Source organism: Phyllostomus discolor, chromosome 1, assembly GCF_004126475.2.
Source record: "Phyllostomus discolor isolate MPI-MPIP mPhyDis1 chromosome 1, mPhyDis1.pri.v3, whole genome shotgun sequence".
NCBI lineage: Eukaryota > Metazoa > Chordata > Mammalia > Chiroptera > Phyllostomidae > Phyllostomus > Phyllostomus discolor.
Window position 1 is genome coordinate 193,207,970 of NC_040903.2, and position 19,624 is coordinate 193,227,593.

The 19,624-nt window shown below is 48.0% G+C and overlaps 1 protein-coding gene and 1 long non-coding RNA gene across 6 annotated transcripts in view; both read left to right on the plus strand.

Annotated features, from left to right (window-relative positions):
- SMOC1 (SPARC related modular calcium binding 1) overlaps positions 1 to 19,624 on the plus strand; it is a 150,372-nt gene that overhangs the window by 96,515 nt on the left and 34,233 nt on the right. For 3 of the 5 annotated variants that reach the window (XM_036011549.1, XM_036011522.1, XM_036011531.1), the window contains exons 4-7: positions 1,155 to 1,254; positions 3,375 to 3,422; positions 17,485 to 17,574; positions 19,542 to 19,622. In XM_036011549.1, coding sequence (XP_035867442.1) covers positions 1,155 to 1,254; positions 3,375 to 3,422; positions 17,485 to 17,574; positions 19,542 to 19,622 — 319 coding nt within the window. The remainder of the gene's footprint in view (positions 1 to 1,154; positions 1,255 to 3,374; positions 3,423 to 17,484; positions 17,575 to 19,541; positions 19,623 to 19,624) is intronic. The other 2 variants (XM_028506533.2, XM_028506532.2) reach the window with 1 other exon arrangement.
- LOC118497414 lies at positions 3,430 to 8,527 on the plus strand. Its single transcript, XR_004899939.1, has 2 exons — positions 3,430 to 4,583; positions 4,631 to 8,527. It is a non-coding gene; the product is annotated as an uncharacterized LOC118497414 (long non-coding RNA).

The window sequence follows — 19,624 nt, forward strand, 5'->3', positions numbered from 1 at the left end:
GGCTCTGAATTTGGGAAACCAGCATAAGTGGGGCATGGGGGGGCGTGGAGAGGAGCAGGGAGGCCGGGGCCACTTCACAGAGAGGGTGTGTCACCAAGAGGGTGGGAATCCAGAGGGATTAGGAAGCGCCCGGCAAGGGCGGTGGAGTGTTATTCCAGACAGATTGAATAGTTAGAGAAACAAACTGCAGGACCATGAGAAACTTGGACGTGCTTGCAAGCTTCAAAGGGTTCATCGTGGCTGGAATGGAGGGCGTGTGTAGAGACATGGTGTAAAATGAGGCTGCGGGAGCAGGAAGGGGGCAGATCAGGGAGGGCCTGGGTGCTGTGCAATGAGCAGGTTTGCATGGTGCTCAAGGTCCTGCATGATCATAAGTTTAATCTCCATCCTGAGTCTAGCAAGTCAGCCAGGGTTTCAAGCAGGGGAGTGATGCCCTGATTTGTGTTTAGGAGCTCTGTAGGAAGCACTGGGAAGAAGATGGTGGGGTGGGAGGAGGTGGATAGAGTGGCATCGATCGGCAGAGAAGGAAAAATTACTTGGAGTGAAGCAAAACCTCGTTTTCATTTCCTGTTCCCAGACAGGGTGGATCTGGTCATGGAGGCTTGAGCAAGGTCACACGGTGGTGCAGAGGGGCACCTAGAACCTGCAGGCACAAGTGACCTTATTCTTACCTTAATCCCAACACATGTGCCTTTGTCTCAGGAGGACCACCTGAGCAATAGGCAGGCAGGTGAATGGATGCTGGGAAAGGCTGGAAAAAGAAGAAAAGCTTACCACTTGTGTCTGCTTGTTGAAGAAGGGTCATATCCACCTACACTGGTGGCATTCTAACTGGTACTTGCCCAATTAGTTTACCAATCAGAATTTTTTTGCAGTTGGATGGGAGCATATCCCAGCGCTTGGTGGCGGGGGTGGGGGGGCATGTGTCAGTATCGGCGAGAACTATCACAGGAAACACATATTGGACATATCTAAGTATAAGGTATTCAGAGTCAAAAGTCATGAGAAAAAAATAGACACATTTTTGTGGTTTCGCATGGGAGTCGTGCAGAAAACATAACATACCAGGGATGCTTTCGAAGGGGCGGGAGCTGACTGCAGATATTGTGACCCAAGACTTACAGTCCTTTCCCTGCTTTGGCTTCTCCATACAGGTGCAGTGCCACACTTACACAGGGTATTGCTGGTGCGTCACCCCCGATGGGAAGCCCATCAGCGGCTCTTCCGTGCAGAATAAAACTCCTGTATGTTCAGGTACCGTAAGAAGGGGCGGGAAGGAAGAAGAGGGTTGAAGAGAGACCCTTTGGCTGTCTCCTGCCTCTTGTGGAGGAATTTTTGAAAGCTGGGTGGTGGACCTGAGCCATCCCCCTGGTGAGAGGGGTCCCACTCAAACATGCACTTGCTCTGCAGTCAGCCGGGTGATAGGGCCAGTGTATGCCAGTGTGCATGTATTTATTAGTAAGTTTAGGTTTCTGGTTTAAGGCTCTTTTCCCCAAGTACCAGCTGTAACCCTTAGAGCATGACATATACATTCTTAGCTTGAACACTCTGGTTGCTAGTGGCCCTGGGAGCACTGTACTGAGGTGGCTTTCACAGCTACACGGGAGGTCAACATCAAAGGCCATGATGATCGATGAGTGATGTCTGTCACAAGCACGGGAGGGGAGAGTGGTGGCCTTTGTGCCATATACTTGCCACCCCTGAGTGGTGTACTGTGGAGTGATAGAAAATTTTCCTCACAGTGGCCCTCAACTCTGGCTATCATCAGCGGTCCCCAGGGAATTCAAAAGAACCAGGGTGTTGACGCCCCCACCCCCCTTGTAGATTCTGATCCAGTATGTCTGGGGTGAGACCTAGAGCCCGCATGTTCATAAGCTTCTCGGGTGGTTCTGATGATTAGACAGGTTAGGGAACCCCGCTCACAGTAACCCTCTAGGTCAGCCCATGGCAAAAATTAAGTCCTTTCTATGTCCAGCTTTGTAAGCACAGGGAAATTTTGCTCTTAGGTCAACTTCATGGCACTGTGAACTGTGGATTTGCACAAGCCCCACACTTCCCACTTCAATTAAGATTATCAGGAACTTGAGAGCCACTCCCTGAACCCACCCTGTGGTTCAGCCCTCACTAAAAACCCCCTATCCCACCGTCAGCCGCTTCATATTTCTCTGTATCTGTATGAGTGAGGTTTTATTTAATTTTTAAATTTTATTTTTAATTTTTAAGTGCAAGCAAAGTGTAAAACATTGTTCTAAAACCTATGGGAATTCCGAAGGCTAGTAGTCCTGCTATCCTAACATTTTTCCTTTTTCACAAAATGTATTCATTTTTCCACTGGCCCTGCTGTATTAAAGGGAGAAGGACGTGGGAAGGGCAGTGCCTATCTACATTAGGAAACCAAGATTTGCAGGCTAAAAAGGAAAGTTTACTTTATTTGTGGTTTACATGGAAACTGGAAACCTTAATTGGGGGTGTTGCAGGGAGGGGTGGGAATGGGCCCTCCTTGCAGATGACCTGGAAAGTTTCATTTAAAGCAAACAAATGCACTAGAAACAAGCCATGCAGGGTAAGATAATTGAATTCTCACAAGATCAGCCTATGGCAAAGGGGTATGAAACGCACTGGGAAAAAATGGGTTCTTTCTTTTCTTCTGTTGGTGGGTCCTCCTGTGGACGAGCTGGCTGTGCCCTGCCTGCATGGGCTTCCTGGAGAGACAGGTGCCCCAGGGTCAGACCTGCGGGATGGGCGCACATGGCACCCTAGCATATGCAGGGCGAAGTGTTGGGCCAAACACACCTACTACCCCCTCCTTAAGGAACAGCCTGCTGCATCTAGAAAATTGTTTCCATGCCTCAGACTATTTTGGCCCATTCAAGACAATTGGGCCAACAATTTTCTACTTACTGCACATGGAAAATCACCGATTTCCTGCCCTAACCAGCGAGGGATGTCAATCATTGCTTTTGCAGGAAGAGGGGGTTTCTTTTCGGTTGGCCCCACTGGGTGGATATGGCTCAGAATGTGAAGCTGGTGGGAGTGGGGGAGATGGGGAGTGGAGGTGAGGGGCAGTTACTGGGATGTTCAGTAAGGGAGTTACATGGAGGTGGAATTTTGTAGCAGTCTGATTAAGACTATTGCCAGGGAACATGGAAATTATGGTTCATCTCAACAGTGCTGTGATAGCAGTGACATTGATGTTAAACAAACCCCACTCGACACGTGTGTATGTACTAACTTTGTATATAATGTCCCTAGATGTGTATGCTATACATATACATAACCATATGCTCATAACATCAGGCTTTGCCAGCTCTGTGAAGGGAACCGACCACGCTGCATTCTGAATGTCTGTGTTTCTGTTTCTCCTCTCACTCAAGGTTCAGTCACCGACAAGCCCTTGAGCCAGGGTAACTCAGGAAGGAAAGGTGAGTAGAGTTTCACGCTTTATCTGCATGTTTGCTTCTAAAGCCAGTCCAAGCAAGAATTCTTGGACAAGATGGAAGGCGCTGGGGTGAAAGCTCAAAGTGCCCTGCAGAGAAAATCTGTTCTTATTCTGTGTTTCCTCCCAGAAGCACCGAAGGTAAGTAAGGCTCATCAGTGGTGGGGACCAAGCTCCCAGAATTTCCGAGGGAGGTGAGCGAGTGCAGGGCACAGGGCGGGCAGGGACCCTGGGAATCTTGGTTCCGAGGAAGTTCAGTCGGTCAGCTTACCAGTGCAGCCAGCATTAAACCAAGAAGGATAATGGAAGTAGGCGTGCTCAAGTCTGCCTTGACTCTCTTATTTTGGAAACCTACCTGAGCATTTCCCCCCTCACGGCTTCTCCTTAATAATTATTCCAGCTCATCCAGATTGTCCTTACTAAGACTAGGCTGGTGTCATGTGCTTGTGACCTGTGCAGTTGTAGTCATGAAATTCTCAATTATTTTGTCTTGGAACCTGTTTTTTTAAGTACATGAAGTCGACAGGACAGTGAAGTATGCACGTGAGCAGAAGAAATACATGCAATGCCCCTACCTGCTGCTGACCTTGGCTCCCATGTACACACAGCTCTGGGGGTGCGTGCTGCAGGGGTTTTCCTTTACCTAGAATAATACTAAATAGCAAATTCAAAACACTGCCACAAGTCAGGAGAGACACCATGGAAGAGAAGATAAAACTTTATTTTTAGTGTCTTTAGTGACACTTTTCCTGGCTTTTTGAACAAAGCACCTTTCATTTTCATGTCCTACGAGGCCCTACAAATTATATATACCCTGATTAAGGCATTTGTCTGAGCGCTCTTCCCTGACCATAATTTCCCATGTGGCAGACACTAAGATTCACTACTACTCACCTCCAGGTGACATGCACAGAGAGAGCTGTTGTTGCATAGAAAACAGCTACCAATTTAATTGCACGAGAAAGCAATCCAGGGCCTCCATTTTGAGCACTCAGGTAAAACCCAGACAGGGGACCTTGGCAGAGTCGGAGGTTTCCCACCTGACGCTGGGCCTTGGGAACTTCATGCTTGTAAGAGCCCACGTGATAGTTGGGTCTGCAGACGGTCAGAGTGAGGGGCACATGCCGTCACGGGGAGACCAAGGCGAGTCCCTGGACCCTGCTCCAGGGACTCACTGCATGGGGACAGGAAGAGGGGGCAAGGTCACCCTTCCTGAATGCAGGCGACAAGTGTCCAGAGAACCTGCTGCCCCTAAAGGCAGGTGGTCTAAGAAGATGTGGAAGTGGAGCATGGTGATACCACCACTCACTAGAAAAGGGGGGCCGACGGACCAGATGGGCTGCTCCCTCCCCTTCCTGCGAGCAGGAACGAGTAAGTGGGTGAGACGACACAAGTGCCTCTCCAGGTCTTTCCCAGGACAGAGGAGACAGCCACGAGTGCTGGTGGTTCCCTTTTAGGGAAAGAGGCCCATGTTTCTTCCTACAAAGACCTGAAGTCATCCATACTGTGAATAGTGTGTGTCTACAATTTACTGGGGTTGAAAAACAAAGCTGCCTTCCGTTCTGCTTGTTGCAACTGGAGTCTTCGGAGCATGGCCTTTCTTTCTGGGCACGAGGTCTTGGTGGTAGAAAAAATAAATTGGCAATCACGCAGAACTGACTGCCCAGATTTTCCCCATGGAAGGGAACTGAGAGCATGATGCTGAATAAAGCACCCATCCCAGGAAAGGCCACCCATGGGTTTGGGTTTGGGTTCTTCAACTGCACGGAGTACTTTCCAGGTTAATGTGGCTTTGCACCCTGAGAATAACAATAAGAGTCAGACACATGTCATGGTGGGGCCTCGTAGATTCACCTGGAAGAGGGCAGGGGACCTGATTCCTCCAGGGATGGTGCAGGGAACAGGGGGGACAGTCTGAAGTCTCATCTCAGAGATTAGTTACCATCAATTTTTAGTTCTTTGCTCTCCTACTCAAGATAAGTTCCTCCCTTCCTGATGGCTCTGCTGAGGCTTCCACTTTGGTGCAAAGGCCTTGGGAGGTGTAGGGGGGGGGGTTGGGTGGTGCAGAGAGGGATGCTAGGGCTCACTCACCCCTGGAGAATTGACTTCTGTCAGTGGGCTCAGTTTCCTTCTGCTTTGGAGGATCAGTATAGGTGCTGACCCTCTTCTCTTTGTCTGACATGGGCAGTGCAGTGAAAAGCAGTTTCTGGCCACCTGGAGGAAGGGCCACCTGAAGCCACACCTGTCCAGGAAGCTGAGTTTTGAATGGGGACAGGGTGCGAGAGGGCATTCGTAATATCCTGTGTTGGCCCGCTGAGGTCCCTCTTTCAGCTGCCACTTAAGAATGGAATGTGCTCCAGAGGGCAGCAGGTGGGAAGACACAAAGGCCCCTTGTCTGAGCTCGTGCCCACATGTGGGGTCTCCTAGAAGGCATCTCCAGAGGGCTGGAGCTCATGGCCCTGAGGCCAGCCACAGACAGATGCTAGGCCTGGCCCTCGAGCAGGGTAAAGGGTACAGCCAGAAAGGAGGTGAGGCTGGAGGGCTGGGCGTGTGAGCGCTGGTGGGGGGGTGGTGGGGGAGGAGTGGACCCAGCCTATTCTTTCTCCACCCTCTTGCATTTGCTCCTCTGACAGGGCTGGAGGGATCGGTTCTCTCTGCCTGGAAGGAATGAAAAGGCGTATTGTGCAATGATGGAGAGTCTGGTTGCCAGCCAGGATTCAGTGCTGCAAAGGAGAGGAGAAAGGCAGAGCAAGAGGAGGCAGGGCAAGGAGGCCCGGAGAGATAGCGGGAGGAAGGGAGGAGGGAGAGAGGCCAGGCTGTAGCCGGTCACAGCCGGCTGGCTGGGACAGGGTGGCCTGGGTTGTTGAGGCTCCTGGGTCCACAGGTGTGGGGCCTGAGGGGAGAAGGGGGGTCAGAAGGGAGGGAGGCGCTGTTATCTTACCCAGATGCACGTGCTTCTGCAAGGCAGAGGGTCAGAACTTCAGACTATTTATTTAATCCCTTGGAATGTCCTTCCCTCGCTCTGATCTTTGGGCCCCTTGTGTTTCACGAACCCCTTTACAGGCACATGTGTGGTAATTAACACGTGCAGCGTGGGTCCTGGCCATGTGTTTGAGTTTCAAATATCCATTGATCTGGGGCGCTCCCATCCTGGCCACCCCTCCCCTTCTGCTCCATTGGTCCTCGCCCTTGAGGAGCGATGGAAGGGGCCTGTGTGTGTTTGGAGGGTGGGGGACACATGTGCATCCACATGTATTTTATTGAGGCTCCAGAGGAATGTCAGAGCAGGGGAACAGGCCCCCAGCAGCCCCCTAAGCTTTGATGATCTGCTGCTGCTAAACCAGTTGAAAGCCGCAGAAGTTGCAGTAGAGGTGAATTTTTGGTTACAACCAAAGGAGTCTGAAGAATGGCTGGGAGGCAAATGTCTTTAGAGATCATGCATGTATCCCAAGTAGCTTTTCCTGGCTGTCCAGGACTTGTGGCTTTTCCTGTGGTGCCTTTTTGGGGAGTCTTGATGATAATGAATGTGTGTGATTTCGGGAGCCTTTGGGAGAACTGAACACAGACAGGACTGGTCCTGGGCTTCATCGCTTGTAAGGTGTCAGAGGGAAGTTCTCAGCTTCCAGCAGGGTGATGGGGGATGAGGGCGGTGGGTGGCGTGGTGAAAATGATTACATGAAAGAATAAGGGGAGAACATTTATAAAATGATCACTGGCAGTTGTCTGGGAGTTTTTTTTTCTTCTGAGTACCCAGGATTTTAGAGACTTTGGGGTGCTGCTTCTATAAATGGAAAGTGAGTTTTGGGGCCATCAGGAGTTTTCTGTGGGTTGCCCTTTTCCTACTTGTAAGAAGTGTGGGAGTTAGCCATTTAAGGAAAGTGAGGTGAAAAATTAAAAACATGAGCAGACTTTGCAAACATTTTTTTGCACGGGCTTCTGTGTTTGTCAAGCCAGTCTTGGAAAGGGGCTGAATTTCCAAAACCCGACTCACCTTTACTTTGCAGAGACTGTGGTTTTAGTTTTGCTTTGTTGTTTGTTTGTTTTTTTAAATCCTTCCCTGGCTGCTCCAATAGTATGTGCTCTAGGTAAAGAGTGAGTCACAGTCATTTCCCTCTTTTTGTCCCTATCTTTAGAACTTCTCATGGAGGCTGGTCTAGAGATTGGTACCAACTTGGAGTCTTGTCACTCAAGTGATGGACTGGGCAGTGCCCTCAGTGGTGCTGAGGGGTGTGCTTAGGGTAGGGGTGATGGACGGCAGGCACCCCAGAGGAAGGGAACTGTGTGGCTGCCAGCCTCAGCCCTCCTAGTTAGCACACCTGAAGGAGGCTTGCCTCATTGCCCTGAGCCTGGCTGAGGTGTGCAGGCTGGCTGTCTCAGGACACTGTACCTGTAAGTCTGGTTACCCGCCAGCAGGGGCTGGAGTTGCATGGAGATGGGCAGCTGATGACCTGTACGGGTTGGCTTCTGCACACACTGAATTTCCCTGTGGAGATGCATTCTCATTCTGATACTGGGCCTGCTGAACAGAGAGGCCCAATGGCTCCAAGCCCATGAGAGGCAGCTCTTTGCTCCCTGCACACATTTTGCTGCTGCTCGCTGGTGCTCTGAACCACCCCGACCAAGCCTGGCATATCTGTGTGCCAGCTTTGCAGAGATTATTTGAAGAAGAGGTTGGCACAAGTGTGCGTGAGCACTCACGCATGCTCCCTCCTTCCCACTGTTAAGTACTCCCCCAGCTTGGCTCCACCTGTTCAACCCCCTGCCCTTCATTGTGCACCCTTATTCTGGGGTCCCCAAAAGGAAGCTTATGCATGGAAGATACAAAATTAAGAGTTTGAATCCCGGCCATATCCACATTTCCAAGAACTGGAGAAAACAAATGGAGTATAGTGATCTGGAAGAGCCTCCTAGTCATAGATTCTTATGTATCCCTGGTGTTATTGGTAACCAGTGATTTTTTATCTGGTTCTTTTATTCTTTAATTCAGCAAATACTTATTGAGAACTTACTGAGTGCCAGGCTTGTTACTGTCACCAAGGACCCAGTGACAAGTAAACTGATAAGAGTCCCAGCCTCACCTTGTAGGGCTCACTTTCTAATAGTTCTTAGCCTCTTCTTTTTTTTTTTTTAAAGATTTTATTTATTTATTTTTAGAGAGGGAAGGGAGGGAGAAAGAGAGAGAGAGAGAAACATCAATGTGCGGTTGCTGGGGGTTATGGCCTGCAACCCAGGCATGTACCCTGGCTGGGAATTGAACCTGTGACACTTTGGTTCGCAGCCCGCGCTCAATCCACTGAGCTATGCCAGCCAGGGCCAGCCTCTTCTGATAGGAGTTACTTCCAGGTACAGGGAAAGCCTCCCAAGGGAGCACAGGCTTCCGGACGCTAGGAAGCTGTTACCTCTGCAGGAGACAGAGGGCAGGTGGATCCTCCAAACAGCCCTCATTGGTAGCTCTCAGGGTCAGGGCCAAAGCCCCTAAGGCAAGACTCTTGGCAGAGGCTGCCTGCTGAGGTGAGCAAGGCCCACGGGCAAGTTCTTGGTCCCTCTGCCTTGCACCTTTATGGGGCCCCTGAAGTCCATGTGAGACAGTTCAGAGCCGGTTAGGCCACTTGCTCACTGTTCCTTGACTAGTGAGTTAGTTCCGGGTGCGGCACGGGAGCCTGGAGGGAGGCAGGGATTGCAGCGTGTGGGGAAGGCCTCGGGAGCACATCTGACGCCCTGTCTGCAGCTCCGAGCACCAGGCAGCTCCAGTGGTAAAGGCTGAGTTATCGCTCTTGGGCTCGATTGCCCCAGTTCTGGGCCTGATGAAAATAAGCTGTGAGATTCAAGGGCTGCTTGTTCTAAATTTTATATGGAAAAGTAACAGAACTAGAGCAGCTAGAACAAATATTAAAAAGAAAAATAAAGCAGGAACTACCACTCTGTATGTTTTTTTAAAACAACATTATCTTTAACATTTTTTCTTTTATGACCCTTTACGAATTTCCAGTGAATGCTTCCCTTTGTCCTTCAGAACAAATACTGTGACCTTCCCCCTTTTAAATGTCTGTTTCATTTTCTTTTTCTTTTTTTTTAAAGGCTTATTTTTTTTAGAGCAGTTTTAGGTTCACAGCAAAATTAGGAGGAAGGCACATAGTTTCCCCTGTACCTCCAGGCTCCCCGCTAACATCTCACCAGAGCGCTACCTTTGTTACAACCCGTGAACCTGCGTGGACACAGCATTGTCACCCCAAGCCCCCAGCTGACAGGGGGTGCACTCTTGGTGTTCATTCTGTGGGAATGAACAAAAGCCTAATGACATGTATCTACCCTTACAGTATCGTGCAAAGGGGTTTTGTTGTCCTAAAAAATTCTGCGTTCCATCTGTTCATGCCTTCCCACTCCCTCCTTATGCCCCAACCCCTGATCTTTTTCTTATCTCCATAATTGTGCCTGTTTCAGAGTGTCACAGAGTTTAAATCATCATATTCTGTTTGATTTCAAGATTACGATGCTGCAGTAACCAAGGCGGTGTGTCCTGGCCTAAGGACAGACACACGGATGAATGGGATAGAACAGAAAACCCAGAAACAGACCTACTAATGACATAAGTATGGGCAACTGTTTCTGGGCAAAGGTGCAAAAGCAATTCAGTGGAGGAAGAACACTCCTTTCAATAAATGGTGCTGCAGCAATTGGGCATCTATAGGCAAAAATAAAACCCCTCGGGCCCTCACACCTTGTACAAAAATTAATTCAAAATGAATCTTGGACTTCAATGTAAAGTGTAAAGCTATTGAAAGTTTTAGGGAAAAAGTAGAACAAAATCTTCAGAATCTGTAGCGAGGTGAACCTAGAGCTTTGTTGTCCTAGAAGACCAAACACGTGATCAAAAAATTTTAAAGGTTTGATTAATTGTTGGGCTTAATCAAAATGAAAAACTTGCTCTGTGAAAGATCCTGTTAAGAGAACAACAACAACAAAAAAAAACCCACCTGCAGACTGGGAGAAAATACTTACAAACCATATATCTGACATAGGGCTTATATTTAGAACATACAGAGAATTCTCAAAAACTCAATAGTGGAAAAACAATTCAATTTAAAAATGGACAAAATACACGATTGGACATTTCACCAAAGTACATAAATAGAGGGCAAATAAACACACACAAAGATGTTCAACATTTTTAGCCATATAGAAATGCAAAATTAAGTCTATAATAAGGTATCACTACATGTCTATTAGAAGAGCTAAAATAAAAAAAAAATAGGGAAATACCAAATGCTGGTAAGGATGTGGACAAACTCAATCTTTCACACCTTGTTGGTAAGGAATGTAAAATGATACAGCCACTCTGGAAAATACTTTGGAAGCTTCTTTTAAAAAAAACCCAGAACATCTAAACATACACTTACCATATGATCTAGCAATTGCACTCTTGAGCACTTATTCCAGAAAAATGAAAGCTCATGTCCACATGGAAGCCTGTATGTACATAGCTGATCACAGCAGCTTTATCTGTAAGGGCCAAAGACGGAAACAGCCCAAATGTCCTTCAAGGGGCGAAGCAAACTGTGTTGCATCCACACTATGGAAACTACTCAGCAGCAAAAAGCGACAGACTGTTGAGATCCATCCAGCGCGGATGGATCTCAAGGGCATCATGCCAAGTGAAAAAGGGCCAATCTCAAAAGATCCTTATACTGCATGATCCCATTTATGTAACATTCTAGAAATGCCAAACTATAGCTACAGAGTTAGTGGTTGGCGGGAGGCAGGATCAAGGGGAGGAGGGGAAGTGGGATCTAAGAGGTAGCGCAGCGGAGATCCTTGCCATGGAGTAGTTCTGGATCTTGGTGGTGGTGGTGGTTCCACGAATCTACACAGGAATAAAACTGCATATAACTACACACACACACACTTGCAAATGAGTGCATGTAAAGCTGGTGGAATGTGAATAAGGTCTGTGAATTATACCAGTATCAATTTCCTGATTTTGCTATTGAACTATAATGATACTACCTATATAATTATAAGTTACCCATATAATCACCTTAATGATGAAGATGTTATCATTGGGGGAAACCAGGTGAAGGATACATGGGAACTCCCTGTGTTATTTTTGCAACTTCTGTGAATCTATAAGCATTTCAAAATAAAAAGTTCAAAAAAAATTAGTCTTCTGTGTGAACCCATCTTCCTCTCCCTCCTCTTCCTCCTCCACCTCCTCCTCCTCTCTTTCTCCCTCTTCTTCCCTCCCACCTCTCGCCTACCCTTTTCATCAGCCTTATGTTTTTGCTCTTATTTAGGGAAATGTAAAACTTGAGGATGTAGGCAACTGCTTGCAAAAAGACAGTTTGAAGCTTGTTTTCACTTTGGGGGGCAAGGGAGTGTGTGGGTGGGTGGACGGAATGTAAAACATTGGTCTTTTGCTCTGGAAAGGCCCCGAAGGGCCCCGGTAGCGTCTGCTCTCAAGGTTCAGAGTCAGGACAGCTCGCAGTGCATTTCTGAGCCTCGCTGGTCATGGGACATGCATCTCAGGAAAGGCCAAGGTTGGCGAACATTCCATCGTTCTCCTGGTAGGATTCGGCCAGATTTTTAAGGGACTTTTGCAAACAGGCACAGCTGTCTCTTTGTGATGCTCAGAATAAGTGATCTTGGCTCCCACAATGGGTCCCAGAGTCACAGGCTGAGGGGGATGGTGGCTTTGGCATAAATGTGGCCCCTTCAAAAGCAAGAACCTACCACACTCCTACCAGGCTAAAGTTTATCTCCGTGTCTTTGGAGAAGATGGCCAATGGAGGCCTAAAAGAATGTAAGTGAGAGTGATCAGTGGTGGAAACGGTCTGGGCAGAGCCCAAAACTGAAGGGGACTTGAGATCATTGAGAGACCTTCCGAATCTCAGGATGGGGGTGGTGGTTTCCTTTTTCCCTCCTTCTTCAAGGCTCCTCAGTCTTGAGACCCCAAGAGATGCCATTAATAAGGATTCCTCCCCTGGCCCCTTTGACACATTTGCTTTTGAAGGACCTGGAAGAGAAAGCTCTTTGTATGTGGTCAGAATAAACTCATTGTACACCCAAACAATTAACTCCTCAATGGACTTGCCAGACCCTTGAAAGGCCCGGCCCTGCTTCCCTGGACCTCTTGGGCTCTATTCAGTCCCTAAAGCACACCAATGTTTTTGGGTTTTGTTTTGTTTTGTTTGTTATTCTGAAAAGTCTTTTTCCGAGAATAGTCAGAGCGGATCAACATTGTCCTCAGCCCAGCATTTATCTCCACTCGCCAGCTAACGTCAATCAGGAATCAAAAAGCCAAACAGAGGAGGCTTTGAACGGTGTCATCGGGGGTCGAAGTGACTTCCAGCTGTATGTGCGTGGGCCAGGCCTTCTCGCAGGGCAAGGGATTGTGCTGTCACACAAACCCGCTGTCTGTGCAGGCTCCCAGAGCCTGTGCGGGGGCTGCAGCGTTCTGGGGCTGCACCTGCAGGGCAGCGAGTTGGGGGTGGGGAACGTGGGGAGGCCACACGCCATGGCTCTGGGCCTGGGCAGTTTCCAAGGCTGCTCACTGCCTCTGGGGCCTTGAGCCAATCACTTTCTTACTGAGGCTCGGTCTCTTTTTACCGGTTTGGTGACTTCCTCCGCCCTGCACGGTGGTGAGAATAGATGAGCAAAGCCACCTGCCAGAAACTTCGTTGCCGAATGTGGTAATATTATTGTTGTTGTTGATCTTGACATCGTCCTTCAGAAATTCTTTCAAGTGTGCCTTATTTATTTATGTTTCCAAATGTACTTTTTTTCCTCCCTGGAAGAAAAGTGAAAATTTTGAATTGGCTTCTTTTCAATGTTTCATCCACTTCACCTCAGCCTAGACTAGAAGAAGCATGTTGTGGTGGGCACATGAAAGAGAAATAAAGTCTTATTAGTTGAGGTCCAAAAGGATCATCAAGAATGAATGTCAGGCATCAAATTATCATGTGTATATATGTAAATGAGGTTCAGATGTATTTTTCTTTAAAATACATGAAAGAGTCTCCCCCCAAACCAAGAATCGCTCAGATCGTCCAGCGGCTGCTGCCTGGTGGTTTCTCTGTGATGACTTTGACTCTCCTCCCCTTTTGTTTTAACAGCCTTGTGGAAGTATACTCACACACCACAAGTTTACCAGTACTCACCGTCCGTGTACAATTCAATGAGTTCAGTATATTTCTGGAGTTGTGCAGCCACGACCAGAGAGCAATTCCATAACCCCCAAAAGAAACCTTGTACCCATTTAGAGGTAAACCGCACTCCCGCTCCCAGCCCCAGGCAACCACGGATCTGTGTTGTCTCTATAGATTTATCTTTACTAGGCATTTCATGTACATGGACTCATACAGTATATAGTATTTGGCCATGGCTTCTTTCATTTAGTATAATGTTTTTGAGTTCCATCTACATTGCCACATGTAGTAATAATTCATCCCTCCTAACTACTGAATAATGTCTTTATATGGAGATATCACAATCTGTTTATTTATTAACCAGTCGACAAACACTTGTTACCAGTTTGAGGCTGGAAATAACGCTGCTGTGAAGATTTGTAAACATGCCTTTAGGTGGATCTGTTTTTAGTTTTTTGGATAGATTCTCAGGAGTGGAATTTCTGGGTTGAATGGTAAGTTTGTTTAAGCTTTTAAAGTAATTGCCACTCCAAGGTGGTTACCTTCCCATCAGCAATGAACATGGGTTTCAGTTTCTCCACATCCATGCCAACACTCAGTATTGTCAACTGAAAAAATTTTAGCCATTCTAGTAGGTGTGTAGTGGTATCTCATTGTGGTTTTAATTTGCATTTTCCTAATAACGAATGACTTGGAGCATCTTTTCATGCATATTTAGTACCCTTCTTTGATGAAATGTCTGTTAAAATGTTTTTCCCATTTTAAAATCAGGTTGTTCGTCTTCTTATTGAGTTGTAAGATCACTTTATTTTTTAACTCAAAGACTGGTAGGATTTTAATTTTGCAAATTCAATTTTAATAGTAACCTGGAAAAAAAGATATTTTAGTACTATTATACCTCCTTTGAAAGGCCTTTAAAGTCTTTTTCTCCTACACATTGTCCTGAGGCTGGGGGGACAGGCAACCTTCCTTTTTCTCCTCCCAGAGGAGAAAATTGAGGGGATCAGGTTACCAACTTATTGCATGTAACGCCTGGATCTGGAGTGTGACCCCGTTGGAGACTGGGAGGCCAAAAGCACACGTGGAAGCTTTTCTCTCTCCCCAGTGCCCAGTGTGGGGCCTGGTGTTGCCCCAAGGCTTGCCAGGAGGCGGAACTGATGTGGACCTTGGACCCAGGCCTTGGACCTATTTGGTGGAAGGGAGTGCTTGTTTGCTGGGTTGGAAGCCAGGTGCCCAGGTGCCCGGAGATGATGGTCAGAGGGTCCTGTTGGCTTTGGCTTGGTTTCCCATCCTTTGGGCACGCTGGATTTCACAGGTGGCTCTCCTGGCAGCAGGGCACCTTGTCTTTTCTCACTTCATAAAGATTTCCATCTAGGGCCTCCCTGCGGCAGCACAGCTGTATCTGTTCACCCTCAGTGACCCTGCCCTGCAGGAAGATTGGGTTCACTCCCTGCATGCGGCTTCATGTTCTGTGGGCTCTGGGCCTGCATCTGAGCAATCGAGGAGGTCCTCAACCTGCACACACACAAAACTTCCTCAGGGTGCTGAAAACCCTTCTTCCTCTCCCCCAGCAGCAGTCGGTATTTCTGACTGCTGGACCAGACGTGCAGTCCCAGGCACTCATCTGGATGATGGGAGGACCAAACAGAATGTATTCTGTTGTCCTGCTATATAGAAAAACAGCTCTTGGAATATGGGAGAATCTTAACTGAATATTAAAATCTTACATAAGACATTTTACACTTGGGTCCTCACCCAGGGTTGTCTCTCTGGCAATGCCTGATTTCTTACCTTCCCTTTGTTACCCTTAAGGCTCCCCTCCACCCTGTGCAGAGCGGCTGAGCATACTGTGCTGGGCTACTTAGCCCCCGAACTCTGCATCCAGCAGGAGCAACCAAATGTGTATTGCAGCTGCCAAAAGACTTCATTCAGTGGCTTCTTGAATTCAATGGAAAGAGGTCAGGGGAAGTGATGCTATTAGAAAATGACATTGTGTGGCTTTGCTCCGTGTTTATACTCCCCCAGTGACTTCCAGACCAAATTTACCCAGTTTGGCATCAGAGGTGTCTATTCTGGACTCCAGTTTGAGGCAAATAAGGTATCCAGCACGGTTAGTTACTCTTCTCTCCCTGCTACATCTTATCCCTTGGGATGATTGTCCAGTAGTTCAGCATCGCCTTGGCCCCTGTGGGAGTTTGGTCTTGGTGTCAGTGCCTGAGAACATTAGCAGGGTCAGGTGTCTCACAACTGTCAGTGTGCTGACCTCAGCCTCCAGCAAGGGGTAGCGTCTGCAGAGCTCTCCGATCTTAAGATCTCAAGGGTCGGGTGTTGGTGTGTAAGAAAGGGATCAGGACGCTACGTTCTTTTTCGCTCTCTCAAGAAGACTCAGGGAAGTCAGCCAAAGGTTCTGGGAGGTCCAAGTGCTGCACGGTTGTTGTTATTATTGATGATCTGACTGGCTTTGCAGAGAGTGTCTGAGAACTTGCATTCTCCATAAATAGCTGATACTTGGAGAATAAAGTGTTCAGTTCGAAAAGACTGCTGGGGGTCTTGGGAAGAGAGAGATGGTGGAATCCTAAAAATGCCTGAGACCACAGGGCCCTCCTTCTCTCCCCACACTGAAGGAAGAAACAGAATTCTCTAAACTGCCTTCTCCCTGAGGGCAGAGATACCTGCTCCTAGCTTTCACCAAGGAAGCAAACATTGGTTGTAGGGGGGGTGGGGAGCATGCTCTGTTTACATATAAAGCACAGATATATACACAGTACACATAAAAGGTATCTGTTTTATTAGGAAAAATGGAGATTAAGAGAAAAATGGAGATTAGGAGAAAAATGTCTAAAAATGCTTCTTAAGTAGGCAATAATGAAAAAAATTTGAAAAAGACTGCTGTAAACTAAGGTTTTATTTTGATGAAAATAACTGAGTCCTGAAAGGTGAAGTGAGTCTGCACTTGCTCCTGACCTGCAGAGGTTCTCACGTTGCGGAGAGAGCTGCGGACCCCGCGAGGCCGAGGAGTGTTAGCGCTGTGTTAGGACCGCGAACTCCCTGCTTCTGTCGTCCGTGTTAGACGTTTGAAAGCAAGCCCAGGGTGCAGTTTCCCAGGGCCCCCCTCGTGTTGTGTGCCCTCCCCTCTCACAGGGGACTGGGGTACATGCTGTGTCCCAGGGTTCCCGATCTCTGCGGTTTAGCATGCTGGAGAGAGAATGGCCCTTCCTGCCTTCTCTTCTTTTTAATTTTAAAATTTTATTTAATTACTCATTTTAATTTTTCCATTACAGTTGACATACAACATTATATCTGTTTTGGGTTTACAACACAGTGCACAGACATTGCTGTAACTGGCAAAGCGACTGCTCTGATCAGCCTAGTTCCCACCTGACACCATAGACAACATTATGGACTGTCTTCCCCATGGAGGGGTAGCTGGAAGTCTGGGAGGGAACGGCACCACAGTCTCTTGTGTTCCTTAAGCTCTTTAATGAGGACGCCTGAAAGGTACTGGGCTGCTACCGTTCACAAGAGGTCAGGAAGAAACTGGGGACACCAGAATTCGATGCTACAGGCTATGACATCCTTATCACATGTGGCCCAAATTCAGGGCTGCTGGGGAAGACAGTCATCCCAGCTCTCCTGTGGGGAGGACCGAGGAACTCAGATCGGTGGGGAAGGGTCCTCCAGAGCCATCACAGCCTCGCTCCCCCTGCCCCTCCCTCAAGCGGGCAAGCACACACCTGGATTTGTCTTACTGTTGGTGTCTCTCTGTGGCTCTCTCTTCCTTCTCGTTCTTTTCTTCTTTCTCTTCTTCCTCCTCGGTCTCTTCATTGGGACTTGGCCGGGCCATGTACAAACCCAAACCATTCAACAGTGCTGGAGAGTAGATAGTATTTACCTCAATAATGGTAGTCTCTTTTCGCTTTTTTTTAACCCTCAACTCAGATGACGGGTCCAAGCCGACACCCACGATGGAGACGCAGCCGGTGTTCGACGGGGACGGTAAGCTCTGGTGTTACTTCCGACTCACACTCCCCCACCCGTGTTCAGATTTGGGAGAGGTAGGTCTTTCCTTCGGATGTTTGTTTAAGCTTTATTAGTATTATTTTCTCCTTTTAAATTTTAATTTCTTCCAGTTTAAGCTGGGTTGTTTTAACCTTTTAAAAAATGCAAACCCTCCCAGGAACTGGTACACTCTCCACTTCTGGAAAGGCCCTCTGTCCTTGCCAGGCTTCCTGCCGGGCTGCGGCCGTCCAGCAATAACACAGCCTGGGCTGAGGAGCCGCGGCCGAGAGAGACAGTCAGGCTGGCATCGTCTCTCTCGTGAATGAGCCAGCACGTAGACGCTGCTGCTCTGTGCCCGGCTTTGTGCTAGGCCTCTGCGGGGTGATGGAGAAACAGACAAGATAAAACCCTTACTCTAAAGACAGCAGCAACCCCTGGAGACCTTTATGTGCTAAATTATATGGTCGCAATTGTTATTGTTGTAGAAATTGATGGAAGAAAGAGATCACCATGGTCTGGGGAAAGATTCGGTGAGGAGGTGGGTGGGATTTGAGCCTAACCTTGAGAGTGGGGAGGGAGAATCAGGGCATTTCAAGCAGGAGGACTGGCACTGGTTGCGGGGGCCAGATATTGTGGGGATGGGCAGGGGTAGTAAGGAGAGTAGCAGGAAAGAGACAGGTTAGTGGAACTGGTTTGGTTAAGTCATAGGGACCTTGAGAGTTGAGTTAAGACATCTGGGAAAGGAGGCATTCTAGGTGAAGAGAAATAGTGGTGGCTGGTGGCAAAATAGAGATTGGATACCCCCAGGGGATCAGGAATGTTCAGGAGAAGTTAGGGGTGCAGAGGCTGGCCTTGGTTTGAGTTTGAGGTGCTCCGGGCCTGTATTCTTTGGGTGCTTTGCTAAGTACTCCAGGCTCCCACGAGGAGGAGCAGGGAGCTTGGCACAGTGCCAAGTCTCACAACCAGGTTCAGCTCTTGGTGCAATATACAGCACCCTTTCAGCAGCTTTTAGCCAAGGGTATCCAGGCTGATCATGAGACTGGACAAAGACACAGAGGGATAAAAAGAAATCATGCCACTATTTAGTACTGTGGCTAGAGAGTCCCTAGCACAGTCTCAGCTGTATGTAGAGAAATTAAAATGTGAGCTATCCTTTGTAACTGACCATTTAGTGGGACATATGTGTGCTCATGCCTAGAAGTTCACATGCTTCTGTGATTCACAAAGGTCCTTTATCATTGGAAAGTCTGGGACCCTGAATAGGGGAAGGAGTTGGGAGGGGAATGGAAACCACACCAGCTTGGGAGACTTCCCCAATACCCCCACTGAAGATCTCGTTACTCTACAGTATGTTTGGGGTCGTCCTGGATTCCCACACCACTCGTCCACTGGGTGACCCAAGCCCTGGGGGGCCAGGAGCACCCCAGTGCTCTCCGAGTGGAGGTCAGCCCCTGTTCAATGAGAAACCATTGGAGAGGGCGTTGAAGCACACAGCAGAGCCCTTACTCTCTTTCCCACATGCAGCAGAGTCTCAGCACCTAAAATCTGTTGTGGCCCAACCGTTTCCTCCAAAATGGTCTTTGTGGTTTCTTTGGCATTCATTTGTTGATTCATCTCCTTTAAATTCTTCCAGGGAAGCAGCTGAGAGAGACTTGGCTTGGCCCATGTTCCTCACCTCCTGGGATAATATTTTTATTCCTGGATGGAGTGGCTCAGCGCTTCTGGACTCTGACCACTCTCCCTCCCGGAATAGGAGACCCTGGTTGGCTCCTATAAACTGATAGGGAGAGGACCTTCCATTGTGAGGGAGGGAGAGGTTTGGGGGCAAAATGGAGATGAGGTAGACAGTCAGGCCTCGATGCCTCAGGCTTTAAAAAAGGTATTAAAAGTCTGAGGGTTACACTTCAATGTCTACACTCTTTGTGCTCAGATTTTATATTCTCTCTCTCTCTCTCTTTTTCCAGAAATCACAGCTCCCACTCTATGGATTAAACACTTGGTAATCAAGGACTCCAAACTGAACAACACCAATGTCAGAAATTCAGGT